We start from the raw sequence: 15611 nt of genomic DNA, 5'->3' as shown, positions 1-15611 counted from the left end.
ACTGTTAAATCTCACTTGCGCAGCCATCTTCAAACACATGGGTCACTTTGATAATTCAGCATTACCAACAGCATCACAAAGTGTCTGTCATAGCGACATACCTGGGCATCCAAGGGAGCACTGGAGAGGATTTGGACACTGAAGAAAAAAAGATCCACATCACTTGGTACTATAGAAATGCTCTGCTACATCAGCAGCCCAGGAATCCGCTGAAAACCCACAAGAGCCTGCAAATAACAGTGCCTTTTCAGCTGCGTTCAGGGGAACTAGCATTTGTGAATCAGCACGATTACAGCAAGAAAACATCTGATTTAAATCTATCTTCCTCCTGCCAGGAAAGTGAAGCCTTCCCCTGGGGCAACAGGATGAAATGGCTGTGCTCCTCCTCCCCTTTCCAGGACACACTGGCCTTCTCTAAGTAGTGGAGGTGCCAGGAGAGGCTTCCCTTTCACCCAGGAGTGGCTGGCTCTGGGCTGGGGCTCTGGGCAGGACGCCCGGGTATCAGCTACACCGGCGGGCAGGTCTCCGTGCTGGGACCCCGCGCAGTGCCTCCCTAGCCAGAGTCACAGCACAGCTTGCTCTTGAAGTTCAACTGCATAACCTCAGCTCACAAATCTCAAACAGATTATAGTTAAAATGCAGCTCTATAAAGTCTATGTTATTAAGCAACTCAGTACTATGGTGATAGTAACTATGGAAATGCAACTCAGGGAGTAAATGTGGATCAGTGGAGACTTTCGTAAGGCCTGACGCTTTCAGGACCCTGCATAGTATTGGGTGATTCCATCTTCTCACCTTAAAAGGGCTTTGGCTGTTCATCTGTTTTGAAGTCCTGGCCTTGTTTGGATGATACACACACACTCACAAAAAGACAGTCACAGTGAACGCTTAAGACTGATGGTTTCACACTACAGAAAATTGACCACAGCTTTAAAACTTCACTCACCAAGAGGGCAGGATCAAAACCAGAATGACCACCAATCTTTGAAAGAAATTAGACACCTTTATTAAAAACCATTTATTTTTTATAAATATAATTCTCTATTCATTACACAACATGAAAGGAATCACAAAACTTTATTCAAGGGAAAGTAAGATTTTACAACTTGATTTATAAAAATTGAAGTAAAAAAATCAGTTACTTCCAGTGTTAGTTTTCTATAAAACATATAAATAATCGTACCTCTGAATTCTAGGAATGCACTTGACATTGCAAAAAAAATAACAAAACCGGCATCAATATCACTTATGGGAGACACAGACTATAAGAAGTTACTCCATGGAATTGCTTTTGCAAAGAAAAGTTAATACAAGCTCTCAAGAAGGTGCATAGCTCCTATTAATAGCTTTCACAAAACAAAAATAGCACAGCTCCCTTGGCCTGTAGCCCAGTGGATTTCTACCATTCTTCCTTATCAGATCTGCTCCTCGATTAACCCTTCTTCCCATCCGCAGTATCCCTCTTGCCAGTCACAAATTTTACATGTTTAAAAATACTTGGTTTTCATTTGGCAAATGCTAAGTACTAAAGAGTCTAACAGGAATTGTCTGTGTAAAAATAAAACACAGTTCTAAAAAAACCCTCCAAACGACACAGACAGCTATATTCACTGAAGAAAACGTATGTAAGCTTTTACTGGATTTTAATAAAATCTAGGATGAATTTTAGGATGATCTATTGGAGATTTTGCAAATGAACTCTATTTTCAGCTGGAAAGAACAGCAGCTCTTTGGGAAAAAACCCCACATGCTTATTTAAAAGTGCACATAAACCTCTCTAAAATCAGTGTTTATTTCAAAAGGTCCCAGCCAAATATTAACAAGAAAGTGTGCAGAAATAAGAAAACACCAATGCCACAGTCACCTGTAAAGCAGTAATAAATTCTGTCATTCATAACAACATACTTCTTCTCACAGAGGTCAATTTTTCATTAAAACCTGTTCCCTCACACCAAATGCAAAAGAACTGGAATGAAGCTAACATGGCTATTTTTGTTTAAAAATGAAAAATTATGTTTGAATTTATGGACACACCAGACCTAAAACGTCTGCACAGCTGTTTCAGCCACTGTGGTATATTTTGGAAGCCAGTGTTTGCTAGCACCCATCTATGAAGAGAGTTACTCCAGAAGAGTTATTCCAGTTAAGTCCTAGGAGTATGCTCTTATTCCAGACTCCGCTGTCAGCGTATCCTCTTGACAAGCAAGGCCTGCAGCAAGGAACTGCAGTGCTCACCTTCCTTCCGCTTTTTCAGGCTACTCTCTTCCCCTGTGATTTATTTCACCCTTTGGTGTTTGTGCTGGTAGGTAAGCCTGCCTGTAACCACGGAACAGGTGGGAGCAAACTTATTCACGAATGCCCACAAACGATGGATAACCAGCCATCCCAGTTGTGAAACCAGACCGGTTAAGGCACTTGTACTCTTCTGGGTTTGAGCTTTTGAGAAAGCTACACCATAACAACTCCCCTCCTTTCCCATGCAAAAGCAAAGTAACATGCACCAGTGCAACTCAGCTCAGCTTAGTCAAATCCAGTATGTAAATGCAGCTTTTCTGGACCATCTGCAAGGTGGAGGAGAATGCCTGCCAGAAATCGCAGCCAGTCCCTGAGAACGTGGCCTTTTCCTGCTGCACATAGCTCTGCCAGGTTGTGCTCACTGGCTCTGTTTGCCTAGGGACTGCTGATGAGTAACAGGCTCTAGAGCTTGCCCCATGCACTTTTATCCGCGCAATTAGCAGAAGACAATAATTCTGATTGCTGCATTAAGAGAAGCATTATGCTGAAAGGCAACAGCTTGGGAATCTGGGAGCACAGGCTGCGCAGACCTCCTGCCTCCCTTCACATGCTGCTGGACCACAGCACCCACCCGCACCTTTGTCCCTGGGGTTCAGCAGATCCCTGTGCAGGGAAGGACACGAAGCCAATGCCTGTCGCCCAGCCTTCTAAAGCAAAGTCTCCATCCTTCCCTAGGCTGCAGACTCCCAGGTCCGACTCCTGAGGATCCTATTTTTCCCTTGGGAGGCTGTACAGGGTGGCCTGGCCTGGCACAGCCTCAGCCCAGCCCTGCTGAGAGAACAGCACACAACTTGCTGCTGCTTCTCAGGGTCGGGGATGCCACCTCCTGCCGGCACTGGGTCCCTGCCAAGCCCTCAGCCTTTGCATCACCTCAGACCTCGCCATCTCCACCCAGTCACCCACACACAGCTACTTCTCTGCGGAAACAGGGCCAGCATCCACAGGGACTGGGAGAACTCGCCCCCCCCCCCCTCAAAAGTGGCCCCTGCTCCCATGAGGAATCCTCCTTGCTGGCAGCCAGCGTCATGTCCACCTGCCAGCTTCCTGCAGTGGGTCTGCTCCATCCCAGCGCCACCCTAGGTGAGTGGGTTTGGCTCACGCTTCCACACGGACCACCAGCCCAGGTTCTCCCACCTTGTGCTGTCTTGATTTCCCTACCAAACGCTGCGCTCTGGCGTGCAGTTGTATATTGCCCATTAGAGAAGATCACAGAGCACTTGCGGTACTCATGAAAGGACAGACACTCCCATGCACGGCAGCATTCCGGGAAGGTGAAAAGCAGGAGGGGGAAGAGTGGGGTCTCTAGGTAGGACTGGATGTCTCCAACCCTTCCTGTGAGCAACAGAACTATACATTTCTGTAAGTGCTTAATGGTGTCCTGTCAGAAATGCAATTTGCTAGTTCTGCATGCTAAAGGGATATATACAAGAGAAAACTCCTTCCCCTTCTAAGTCAGTGTCCTTGAGTTCAAACCCCACCACCACCATCCGCAAACATGAAGTGACCGATGATAGTTTATAAAGCTGCCTCCTACAGAAATTTTATAAGCCACTGAATGACACTGCAAGCTTCGATTCTGAAGGACAGAAAAAAGTTCATTTCAGAGAATCAGACAGAGAAAGGTTTCTTTGCTAGCTAAACCCAAACAACTCCTCTGAACATCAAGCTTTTCCCTCAGTAATTATTGCAATGCAGGCAAATAACAGCTCTGTGAATTGTCATATTCCTCGCCCTGCCCCCATTATTCTAACAGCCTAAAAAGCGAAGCATCTTCCTTCTCCATCCCCTGTGGTATCGGCTATCCACTTAATGAAAGCAGCAAATTACTGCTGATAAACTCAGCCTCTGCTGCTGGGCAATTTGCAAAGACGCGGGACTGCAGTGAGCTCACAAATCGGTGTCAGCATTTAGGGGCCACACGGCACAACAGCAAGCGGGTGTCTACGCTTCCAGGACAGCACAGCCACAGCCAGTGGCTGGCTGACACCAAATGGGCTGCACATGTCAGACTGCAGACACACGTCCACAGAACCATCATTTTACTGAGATGACGACACTGACCCAGCCAGACTGAGCAGGGCAGAGGATGAACACGTTATTACTGTCTCCTAGCCTGAGAATTAAAAAAAAAAAAAAAAAAAAATTAAATTTGGCAGGCACTTAATTTAACGAGTCTCCTGTAGTGCCCACGAGGTAGTTAAATACTAATAACGAGAAAGGCCTGACAGGGAAAACTGAGGCACTTCAAGGTGAGGTAATTTGTCCAAAGTCACAGTCAGAACCCCTAGCAGAGCCAGAATTGCAGCACTGGGCTCTTGGCTCCTACTTAGCTCTGAGCACTGAGCCGAGCCCCTTTCCAGGCTCAAATGGCAGAGGCACTGCAGGCCATGGATCTCCCAGGAGGTCAGAAAAGTCCGTCAGAGATGAAGCTGCTGCTGGCAACAGAAAAACATGGACATTGTGTAGGAAAATCCAGGCTGTAAGGGCCATGCACGCAGGGGAGGAGGGACACTGCGAAGGCATCACCCAAGCAGAGCTTCATAATCCACATACCACACCAGCTGGCCAGAGCTGGGGCTGACACCCGAGATCGGCCATTTCCTCGGCTTATGGCCCACCCTGCTGATCAGGGTGGTGATGTCGTGCTTACCCTTCCCCAAAATCAGGACAAACACCTCTCTGGCCTTGTTGATGAGCGGTAGGCTAAGGCTCATCCTTTGGTGAGGTTTGACAGGGCTTTCAGTCAGCACCACAGCCTGAGCCCCTTCCAAGCCATTTTCAGAGTGGGGGAAGAGCGAGGCAGTGTGCCCATCAGTGCCCACCCCCAGCAGCACCAGGTCAAAGCTGGCATTGGCCACCAAGGCCACTATCTCCTTGGCATACAGCTCCGTGCCTCTGTCCTCTTCCACGCAGAGCCGCCGGTTCAAGTGCACAGGCATGGGGTGGATGTTGAAGTAGGGCACCCTGACACTCTGGAGGAGGTGGTTGTGCAAGCTGAAGAAGTTGGACTCTGTGTCAGTGAGGGGGACACAGCGCTCATCTACCAGCCAGATGTGGGTGTGCTTCCAGGGGAAGGCATAATGGTGTCTTGCCAGCCGCTGGAACAGGACTACCGGGCTCGAGCCACCCGAGACGGCCAGGTGGAACTGCCCAGACCGTGCCACAGTCCTGCTTGCTGTCTTCTCAATGTCAGAAGCCAGCTGGGAAATCAGGTCCTCAGACCACGCTGAGACCAGGGGACTGTGCCGAAATTTGGACTGGATTGTCCTGTAATCGTTTGGCATCAGCCTGCTGGGTTTCAGCAGTTCCACTGGCTCTGCCAGTGTGAAAGCCACCTCCCCACTCACCATTTCAAAGTCTAAGAGGTGCTGGTTCTCCACGCCACCAGGGTAGAGGCGCAGCGGCTGGTGGGAAATGCTGTTCAGCAGTGGCGTCCAGAACGCCCAAGAGGCCAGCAGGTTCTCGGTAGTAATGAAGAAGTCCTTCCTGCCATGGTAGATGTTGGAGATGAGGACAGAGTATGCGTCTCTCTCTTTCACAGGGCTGTACACATAGTAGTCAGACAACGGTTGTCCAAAAATGTGCAGCTCCGACTGACCCACTGCTTCTCTCCAGCTGCGTTCTGGCATGATGGGCCTGAACAGGTTCCTGCTCACAAGCACTGCGGGGGTGTTGAGTGCGCCGTGCCCGATGTAGAAGATGATCTGCTTGGCTTTACATTGGCTGTGCCCTGCCACCCTCAAAGTCTCCTTCTGGGCGCAGTAGGCCCGGTTCCTGAAGAGGACACGGACATAACCTACCCGCTCATCCAGAGCTTTCCCAGAAGTGAGGAGGAAAGGGACCCCTTCCCAGCGCAGGCTGCCGCTGTGAATCAGCACACCTGAAACGACACCGATCTCAGCTACCAAAACAGCAAGGAGATTTGAGGGGATCTCTGTCACCTAGCTATCGTTTTCCTTCCATAGCTCCCAGAAATCTTGGCATCCAATGTGTCTCTTGCTCCACATTCAGCCCCTTCATGATATCACTGGACTAACTGCTCTCCAGCTACCCTGCTATGCTTCCTCCCGGGTATCCACCTCATTAGCCTCCTTTCATCTTGCAGGAAACCAGTTTCTGAGCGTGAATATCATTCTGATAAAATCTTTACTGCTCAGAAGACACAGCACGGCCGGAGATACTAATCACAGAGAACCGCCAATGCTTTACCCCTTGGATGCAGAGAGCAAATCAACTTTATGGAAAGGCAAAAGAGTCTGCAGGCCACTTCTAAAAATAACGGAGATCTTATCAAGAATAATGTGACTTAGCTCTTATGCAATGCTTCCAATTCAATGGGTCATTAGTTAACTAACATGACAACAGCGTTATTTTGTTAGCTCCCAGTTACCATGCTGCTGGATGCCTGGAGACATCCCTGTGTCAGCAGTGAGGTCCAGAGTCATGGAGCTGGTACCAGCATGCAAGGACTCACACCTCCTGCTCTCCTCAGCTCTAGCCTACTCCCCTTTCCAGGGCCCAAACCAAACTCTCACCTGCAAAGGTTGGTGTTGTGCTGACGTAGTCACGTGCCTTCTGCAGTTCCTCCTGAACCTGGCTGGCATATGCCTGATACTGGCCCAACACGGCACTGTTTTTCTCCAGACCCCACAATGACTGGAAGGCCTGCAGCTTGCACTGCAAAACCTCTTCAGCCCTGCTCACATTGGCTGGGAGCTCCATGATCAGGAACATCAGGGCCTCCGTGAGATGATTTTGCAGCACATCCCGGATGACTCCATACTGTTCGTAGAAGCTGGTGCGGCCTGAGGACAAAGAGGAGGTAAGGTGCCAGTAAACCCATGTGGTTTTCTAGCAGCCCTGCACTCAGCATGTATAACGTGTGTGCTGGGAGAACAAAGAGCACAAGCCCCAGCTGGTTTGCACCAAGCTCCTCTTCTCCTGGCCCAACAATTAACTTGGAGCTATCAGGCTCAGAGAAGTTGTGGATGTCCCATCACTGGACATGTTCAAGGTCTGCCTGGATGAGGCTTTGCGCAACCTGGCCTCATGAAAGATGCCCCTGCTCATGGCAGGGGGTTTGGACTAGATGAACTTCAAAGGTCCCTTCCAATGAAAACCATTCTACGATTTCATGATTCTAAGCCTTCTCTCTCCCTGCAGAGGGGCTTCCAAAAAGTCCCTGCTACTACAGTAAAGATAAAAGGTTCCCCACAGGATTGCTTGTCCTCCACAGAGCCAGACGTAACCCTACTTTTGGGTGCTTACAGAGCCGAAACCCAGCAGGAGTAATGCTCTCGCCTGATACTTCCCGAGTGCACACAGCAGGAGGCAGCTTTGCTTTCTGGGATTGCTTGTGCTTTCAGAAGCTGCAGTCAGTGACCAGCAGCAATATCCAGCTCAAACCCCCCACATACAGCATGATGCAGGGTCCCTGTAATAACCCTCACCCTGACACTCCTGTCCCGCAGGTCACAGCACCTCAGCCTGGGACTCCACACCCTGTCCAGTTCTACAGAAAAGCTTTGATAGAGTAGCTGGAAAGTGGCATCAGAGCAGGGACCCCAGCAGCTCTATAGCTACACACCAGGCCGGCAGAAGGAGCTGAAGCTGGGCCCTGGCAATGAGCACTGCCCTTCACTGTCTCTTTTCCCCTGGTTTTCATGTCCTCAGGAGGCTCTGGCTGAGCCATGCCCTTGAGAGACAAAATTTCATGCACAAAGCTTGGCTTCTCTTTCCCTGCCTGACTCCTCATGCAGGTGGGAACAGGGGAAAAAAGGACCATGCACTTATAAAGGGACTCAAACAGATGCCCTTCAGTAGTCCAGCAGCAGCAGGCTGCACACTGCAGACTACATCATGGCCATAGGCTTCCCCTATTGATTGATACATTTATCTCCCTTGCTGTAATCCAAAGGCACATTCATTAACGTAATCAATGCTGCAGACTTGCTGGGAGCCAGGCTGCCAGCTGAAGCCGCACAGGGAAAAGAAGATATCAAATGAAAAATTACAGAGTTTCTCAGAGTGGGGAGCGTACAGGGTGCAGCTGGGCTACACACAGACAACACTGTTCTCCTTAAACCTCTCTGCAGTGCATCCCTCTCCCACAAACAGGCACAGGTGAGGTCTGGGCTACCAAACCAAAGATCACTCCAAATTTGATAAAATTGCATTAACTGAGTTTGTCGTGGCTGAGGAAGGAAGGGAGGGAGGGAGGAGGAAGATAGAAGAGGAGGTAAAGCAAGTGGAGAAGCAATCCTGATGTTGCAGAACTGAGGGCACCTGACATCCCAAGAAATGCTGTGGGTGGCAGTCCAGCCCAGGGTGCTTTATGCTGAGCACTGCAGAGTGGATGCTGCAGCATTGCAGGGAGAGATTGCAGCCGTGTCCTTCAGCAGGAGACCCATGCTAGCAACTCTGGGCCTGGATTTTCTCTCTGCAATGCTCTTACTTACAGAGAGGAAGGAAAAGAAACAGGCAAACACAAGACTGACCTAGGTACCTGGACTGACACCGACTAGCTGATATGAGTAACAGCCAGGCAAGAGATGCAAGAGCATCTTCCAGAGAATAGTACAAATGTATACTCAGTGTGAGCTTGGCAGCTAACAGGACAGGAATACAAAAGGGTTGCTGTTACAACCAGATGACTGCAGCACTGAACTGAAATGGCCTTAGATTGCATTAATTCCAAATCCAGTGCCTTTTATCAAGATTTGTGATAGAAAGTTAGGTGCACAATGCCCCCAAAGCTCTGCAGCAAAAAAAGGTGGGGGATTCTGCCCCTGCTCCCAGCTGAACTGCAATGGGAATCTTCGCTTGGAAGCAGCAACGCTACCTGGAAGTGAGTCAGTCCCTGGCATAGGAAGTGTACGGCAGTCCCTCTGTATTGCCAGGGAGCAACGTATTATTCACTGGCTTTTTTTTGTTCCTGCACCAGCTCTACCTCAAGGGCCACTTTCACAATTAATGAACCTGCCAGTTCTCCTTCTCACTCACTCACCATAGCTCTGCACACTCGCCTCACCAACCTTTAGCATCCACAGTTTCCTTCAAGACAACCTCCACTCTTTCCACATGATGTCGGTTCCAAATGGGATCCAGAAACTGTCGGTTCTGATCTCGAAAAGGCAGGATATGGGCTACAGCCTGTGAAGGGAAAAATCAAAGACCCAACAAAAACTCACCATGTTTCCACAGTACCTCTGCCTCACTGACACATCCAGCACTGGGATGCAGCCAGCTCTGGAATGCCAGCAGACATGCCACACAGTAGACAGCAGAGCTGGGTCAGAGAAGAGAAAATCAGCAAGAGAGCCTGCAGTGAGGTACAACAGCATCTCCAATGACTCTACAGAGCAGACATTAAAGGTCTTTCTGAGGCATTTTGAGGTTTCATGTGAAAAAAAGGCTGAACTACAAAGTACAAGGCACTCAGTTTATACCTGTCAGAGGACAAAGGGCTGAGTCAGACCATCCTGGGACTAACAGTTCCGAAGTGCTGAAATACATCAGATGAGATGCTTACACCACTAAAGCCATCTGTTTGGGGTTTTTTTGGGGGGTGGGAGTGGGGAGTGGATAGAGAGAAGAAACCCCCTCTCTTAGTAGAGGTGCTCTCCTTGCAGCTGAACATGCAACCTTCTGAGTAAAATCTGGCTACAGTGCCATAGCTGGAACAGGCTATTTTCAAAATGTGGCATCTCATTCCTCCTCTAAAACAAGGATGGCATGTCCTTTAACACACTCCCTCTGGGACAATGCAGCTCCACATCCTCAGCTTTCCCTGCAGCAGCCAGTGCTCCATGCCTTGAGTGGAGCACAGGGCAGGACGAAACCTTCTCCTAAACATCCCGCAAAACTAACATCCCATCAGCTCCGTATCATATCAAATTAAAAACCACTTCTAGAAGCCACAGCTAAGCAGAGAGGCCTGGGTGTAATGAGATGGGAGAACTGTGAGAGAGAAAGGGCACTGCTTACTCAGCGAAATCAAAGCCCTGACCTTGGTGAGAAGACCAGATGAATTCTGCATCTCTCCTCCACGCACACACACAGTCCACCACTAAACCCGAGCCTCCCTCTGGAGAGGGGGTCCTCACACGCTATCGGGAGAAAGCCCTGCTTCAGCCTGCACATTTCCTCTGCTCTGCAAGATGATGGACAGCAGCACAGGACAGGACAAGAATAACAGTACGGGACTCCATAAGCAAATGAAGGCTCGGGAACGCGCTCAGCAGCTCTGCCTGAATTTGAGAAGGGAACACTCTCATTAGATGCAGAGCTAACGTCCAACATCTCCCAGCCATTAAGTCCCTCAAGCTGGCAGGGGGCTCTGCACTGCAAGCTGCTCACCTGTTTGCCAAGGTAGTGGTCCACCCGGTACATCTCCTCTTCTTTGAAGAAGCTCGACAGCTCTGCAGCCAGCTGCTGGGCTGACTCCAGGTCATGGCCAAACGGTTTCTCCAGCACCACACGCAACCAGGCTCCTGGAGGCGGTCTGCAGCTGCTGTTGATGTGGCGGGCAATCTCTGTGTAGGCAAACGGTGGTACTGAGAAGTAGAAGATCCTTCCAGCCTCCTTCAGCCCCTCCTGGCGAAGCAGCATCTCAATCTCTCTGTTCAGCGCGGTGTAGTTTTCGGCAGTCTTCAGCTGGTGGTATTGGCTCAGCTTCAGGAACTGGTCCTTGAGCACAGCACACCTGTTGGGAGATTCATCAGGGGGACAGGCCAGCGTCTTCAGCACATCAAACATCAGCCTCTGTCCTGGTTCCAGAGCTCTCAGTGCAGCCCCATGGAAAGTGAAGCTGTGGCCACTGCTCACTTGGTCCATGTAGAGTTGGAACAAACCCTGCCACAAATACTTCCTGGCCAAGTCACCTGTGGCTCCCAGCAAGACCACCGAGATGTGGCCCTGGGACACTTCAGCCAGTGATGGCAAGGCTCCCGTGAACAACACTGTAAACAGGACTCTTCTCAGCATCTTGGGAGAGAAGTAGACCCCAGAACACTAGAGGACAACAATAAAAAAGAAAAACTGTCAATCCATGTTATATCACTACAAAACACTATGCAACGTACCTGCTTTCCCATGGCTGAAAAGCCAGGGACTCCAGCCTGGATCCTCCACCCAGCAGTCTCTCCTCCCTCCATGATGTGAAACCTGGCAGTAACGGGCTCTTGAAAAGCCCGCAGCCTCCTCATGCACACCAGAAGTGGAAGAGGGCATGTGCCTAAGGTCGTTGTAGCATAAGCATTGTTCCCACAGCTGAGTCAATGAGGGGTGTCAACACTTTCAGCCTGTGAAGCTGAAGCCTATTTTAATACAAATGTCAGAGCTGGCTACAAATGGACACGTGTGCCTGCAAATTAAGCACTGCTTTCAACAACCTCCCGCTTGGGACTTTGCTCAAACGGTATTATGCTGTCTTGGCATTGCTTCATGTCAATATTGTCATAGCAGCTCAGAGACAAGCACAACCCCTGGCAGTTTCAGTACACAGGCTATTCTTTAATATACTGCCCTTTAGTGACTCTTGTGTACCACAGTTCTCATGGATGGAGCCGAATTAGCTTCTAATGAGCTACTGGGAGACAAATGGTCTGACAAAACAACATGGGGAAGAAGTTTAGTCCTTAAAATTGAGTCTAGACGTGAGCCAGCCTAGATACTGCCTCACGATGGTTGTGCATGCAGCCCGGAGACAATGTGAGGTTTGTGTTCTGCCTACTGCAGCTTTCCATCAATGAGGAGCACATGCCCATGCCAGCACCCGTCCTGGCCTTCTCCATTCTAACCACTGCAGCCAGTAACAGCTGGCCTCCCTGACCAAAAAGCCCCTTTGCTTATTCTTATTTCCCTAATCCAAACCAAAGTTGTTTTTAAGAAAATGACGGAAATGAGACATTTAGTTCTTATACCTAGAAACACGGCAATGACTTTACATCTCAAGAGAGACAATCTGGAACAAGTGAATAAACCATTGAGCTGTTCTCATTACCCCAAGTATTATTTCAGAAGCTCTTACGCCAGCTATCTTATCCTCTTAATTTCATTTTCTGAAGTCGTGTTTAGTTGGAGCACAGACTTAACTCCTTCAAAAACTTTTGGTTCTGGTTAATGAATTTGTAACTTCTCATTTTACCTGTGTAGGAAAACAAGCCATTTTTTGACAGTAAGAGGAAAAGGTACATGGCTTTTCTATAACCGTGCAGTTGCAGTCATATGATTACACTGTTTTAAAATGGCAGTTTCATGACCACATAACTGAGAAATGGATCTTGGATATGAGAATGAACACGATCATCTTAACCTTCTGCAGGCAGAGATAAGACAGAAAAGTGTCTCACCAGATTCACACGCTCACAGTCAGCTGTAAGACATATACCACTGGCTCCATTGCTCCAGTTATAGCTCTATATATGCCCTAGGACCAAAAGCTGTTAGAATGTACCTGCCCAGTCTCACTCAGGATGGTTTTTCCTAGCCTGGAGCACAAGGCCTGGTCCTTGGCTCCCCTTGAATGGCAGAAATGAAATAAAGATGCTGTCCTAGCTCTTGACTGGTTCTCCCCCTGGAAAGCTCCCAGAAAAGCTTCCATCGCTAAACCAACACAGGATCTAAATCAGCTAAAGGATGAGGGTAACTAAATCAAAACAAGGAACGTCTGCATATCTCTCCCTATGTGCAGCTTGAACTGGTCTGTATAAATCTCACTTTTCTCTCCCGAGCAAACTCACCTGAGCAATACAGGAGCTTTACAGAGACTGCAGTGGCAAAAGCAGCTGGAAACTTGTCTTCTTCACAGCCCCTCCCGAGCACAGATCTCTCTTCTCCTGCAACAGACTGTATGGCAGACCATCTGATCAATGGTCAGGTGAGCAAGCAAGATAAGGCAGGTTGTTCCCTTTCTGGTAAATGGGAGGAAAGACCCAATTGCAGCAGAGAAAAAAGGAACGCGCCTGTGCCAGCAATGTCCCAGCACATCCCAGCTCTCAGCCCATACACGTTGGCTGTGCTAAACCTTTTGGCTGCTGCCTGTGAGCAGGCAGGAGTGTGGCAGCTCCTGCTTCCAGAGTGCCTTCCTGACTAACTCCTCTGCTTTGCACATGAGCTCAGATCGACGCTAAAGGTCTCCAACTGAGACCCTAGTGAACATCCCCAGGAGCAGTCCCGCACTCCAACTCTTAGATGAAAGCACTTCCCCAGACTACAATCCGAGGTAGTGAGAAGGGGACAGACTTAGTAAGCCCCCCCCAAACAGCAGGACAGCGCTTGTGCAATGCTGCTGTGCCTTCTGGGCACCCTGGCCTCCCTCTCAAAGGTCAGTTTGTGTAGATTCCTTGGCTTCTCCTTCCCTGTTTCCTGCATGGAAATCACACAGCAGCAGAGCATCGGTTAGCTGACCACAGCTGCAGCCCTCTCTGCTCTGCCACTGTGCAAGGAGACAGCCTCAACGTTCCCCACGGGTCACACTGCTCCCTCAAGAGACAGCCCAGCATCCATTGCTCTTCTCTGGAGGGCTTCAACAGGGTTTATCATAGCCTGTAAATCTACCTCGAATCACCTCTCCCCAGCCTTCCGCTGGGACTGCCTCCCGTCCATCCCTTCTCGCTGTGCTGTTTAAGCTCCACATACCCACTTAAAGAATCCAGCAAATCGTGCTGGCAATTGCAGAGGGCCAGGAGTGCAGCTCCTACAGTTTTGCCTGCAGTATAAATAATCACCATTTTAAGCAGAGGCTTGGTTTTCCTTCCCCCACTGTGGGGTTATAATGCAGATGACAAAGTTTCTCAGTGCAATAAATTAATATTTACATTTGCTTGAGCAACCTTTGTTCCAGGAAACCTAGAGAAGCTTGACATACTGCCCACTGCACCTTGGCAGGCTGCAGTTACTGCGATGCGGTAGAGACCGCAACTGAAGAGCGGGTACCTGTGGTGGAACGGGGAGGGTTTGGGTGGGTCTTTCTTTTCCCCGTACCCAAGGAAAGGAATGAATAAACCAAGTAGTTTCCTGGCAGATTCAGCTACACTGTCACATGTACTTCCAGGCCAGCTGAAAACCAGTTTCACAACACTCCTAATTGCAAAATATTGTGCTACGCTGCCCAGAACAAGCACAGTGAACCCGGACGCGTTTGTTTACTGCTTTCGTGTCTGACAATCGCCGCCGCTCGCCCGAGAGGATAACACCCCAGCAGCCCCCGCCGGGCAGCACGCAGCTGCCGGGGCAGCCCGCGGAGGGCTCCGGGGCCCGCCCCACGCCGCGCCCTGCCGGGGCTCAACCCAGCGACGCCGCAGGCCGCGCGCCGCCCGCGCCCCCCCCGCCGCACGGAAGCGATCGGCAACGGCCGCGCCGCCGCTGCGCCCCCAGCGCGCGCCCACGGGCGGAGCCGCGGCCACCGGCAGCGCGGCCCGGGGTCCCGCCGGCCGCGCGGGAAGGGCGGAGCCGCCGGGGCTCTCGGCACGTGCGGGCGCGGGCCCGGCCCCCCCGGCCTGGCTGCACGGAACCGGCCCGGCGCCGCGCCTCCGAGCCCCGGCTGGGGAGCGTGACCGGGCCGCCGCGGGAAAGCGAGCCCCGGCTGGGGGCCGCCCCCGCTCCCACAGGCGCCGCCGGGAGGCCCCGCACCGCCCGCTGGCCGGAGCGCCGGGGGCGGGGGCAGCGACCCCTGCCCTTCGCCCCGCGGCGCACACCGCCGCCCGGGAGAAGGGGCGAGAGGGCACCGGGCGGACCGGGGGGCTTCCCTCCGTGCGGCGGGGAGGCCGCTGCTCGCTGCTGGGCGCACCGCCCGGGAGAAGGCCGCCTGCTCCGGGCCGCGCCCGCCGCCCCCCGCCCTGTCCCCGCCGCCGCCCCCCACTCACCTCCCTCCCACCCCGGGCAGCCGCGAGTGGGGCGGCGGCGGGCGGGCCCGGCACAGCGCCCTGCCTGCCGGGGCGCTCCTCCCACCGCCGCGACAGTTTGCGTTTGGCGTCGGCTCTTGCCGCGCAGCGGCGGTCGGGAGGGGCGAAAACGGCGGGGCTCGGGGGGTTGGGGGGCGCAGGCCCTCCCTGGTGGGCGACGCGGCCACCCTTGCCCAGCCCAGCCGCGCCCTGGGCACCGAGGCTCGCTGCCTTTCGATACCTGGGGGCTGCGTCAGGCCGTGCCTGCGTGCACGGGTGTGTGGTGCGCTCTCTTGCAGCACGCTTGGGCTGGAGAGGTTCATCGTGCGGCATTAGACCAAGACTTCTCCGGAGGCCAGGAGTTTCAGCAACCAGAAGTCTCTATTTTCTCCAGTTGCATTGGCTGGTCTAATTTTTTTATATACATATATA

The 15611-nt window shown here is 51.3% G+C and overlaps 1 protein-coding gene across 3 annotated transcripts; it reads right to left on the bottom strand.

Annotated features, from left to right (window-relative positions):
• Nucleotides 1-1060: 1060 nt before the first annotated feature.
• On the bottom strand, nucleotides 1061-15223 carry H6PD (hexose-6-phosphate dehydrogenase/glucose 1-dehydrogenase). Of its 3 annotated transcripts, none has more exons than XM_040586411.1 (6): nucleotides 15162-15223; nucleotides 13038-13143; nucleotides 10654-11307; nucleotides 9330-9447; nucleotides 6831-7100; nucleotides 1061-6175 (listed from the first exon to the last, which is right to left on the bottom strand). In XM_040586411.1, the coding sequence occupies exons 3-6, from the start codon at nucleotides 11278-11280 to the stop codon at nucleotides 4818-4820; spliced, it is 2373 nt and encodes a 790-aa protein (XP_040442345.1). In that variant the 5' UTR covers nucleotides 11281-11307; nucleotides 13038-13143; nucleotides 15162-15223; the 3' UTR covers nucleotides 1061-4817. The 3 variants fall into 3 exon arrangements, with proteins under 3 accessions (XP_040442345.1, XP_040442344.1, XP_040442346.1); XM_040586410.1 differs by lacking the exon at nucleotides 15162-15223 and adding an exon at nucleotides 13936-14502; XM_040586412.1 differs by lacking the exon at nucleotides 15162-15223 and adding an exon at nucleotides 11379-12442 and having other exon boundaries at nucleotides 10654-10999; nucleotides 13038-14501.
• Between the last annotated feature and the right edge of the window lie 388 nt (nucleotides 15224-15611).

Source organism: Falco naumanni, chromosome 3 (assembly GCF_017639655.2).
Source record: "Falco naumanni isolate bFalNau1 chromosome 3, bFalNau1.pat, whole genome shotgun sequence".
NCBI classification, from domain to species: Eukaryota; Metazoa; Chordata; class Aves; order Falconiformes; family Falconidae; genus Falco; species Falco naumanni.
The sequence above is the reverse complement of the archived record's forward strand: the minus strand, read 5'-3'. Positions and strand labels throughout refer to the sequence as shown.

What these genes read in the sequence shown, in the direction of transcription:
- H6PD (XM_040586411.1), bottom strand. Translation starts at nt 11,280, where the DNA reads ATGCTGAGAAGAGTCCTGTTTACAGTGTTGTTCACGGGAGCCTTGCCA. An exon ending in GGAAACTGTGGATGCTAAAG is followed by an intron (nt 7,101 to 9,329) that starts GTTGGTGAGGCG and finishes CTTTGTCCTCAG; the next exon opens with GCCGCACCAGCTTCTACGAA. An exon ending in CACAACACCAACCTTTGCAG is followed by an intron (nt 6,176 to 6,830) that starts GTGAGAGTTTGG and finishes GTGTCGTTTCAG; the next exon opens with GTGTGCTGATTCACAGCGGC.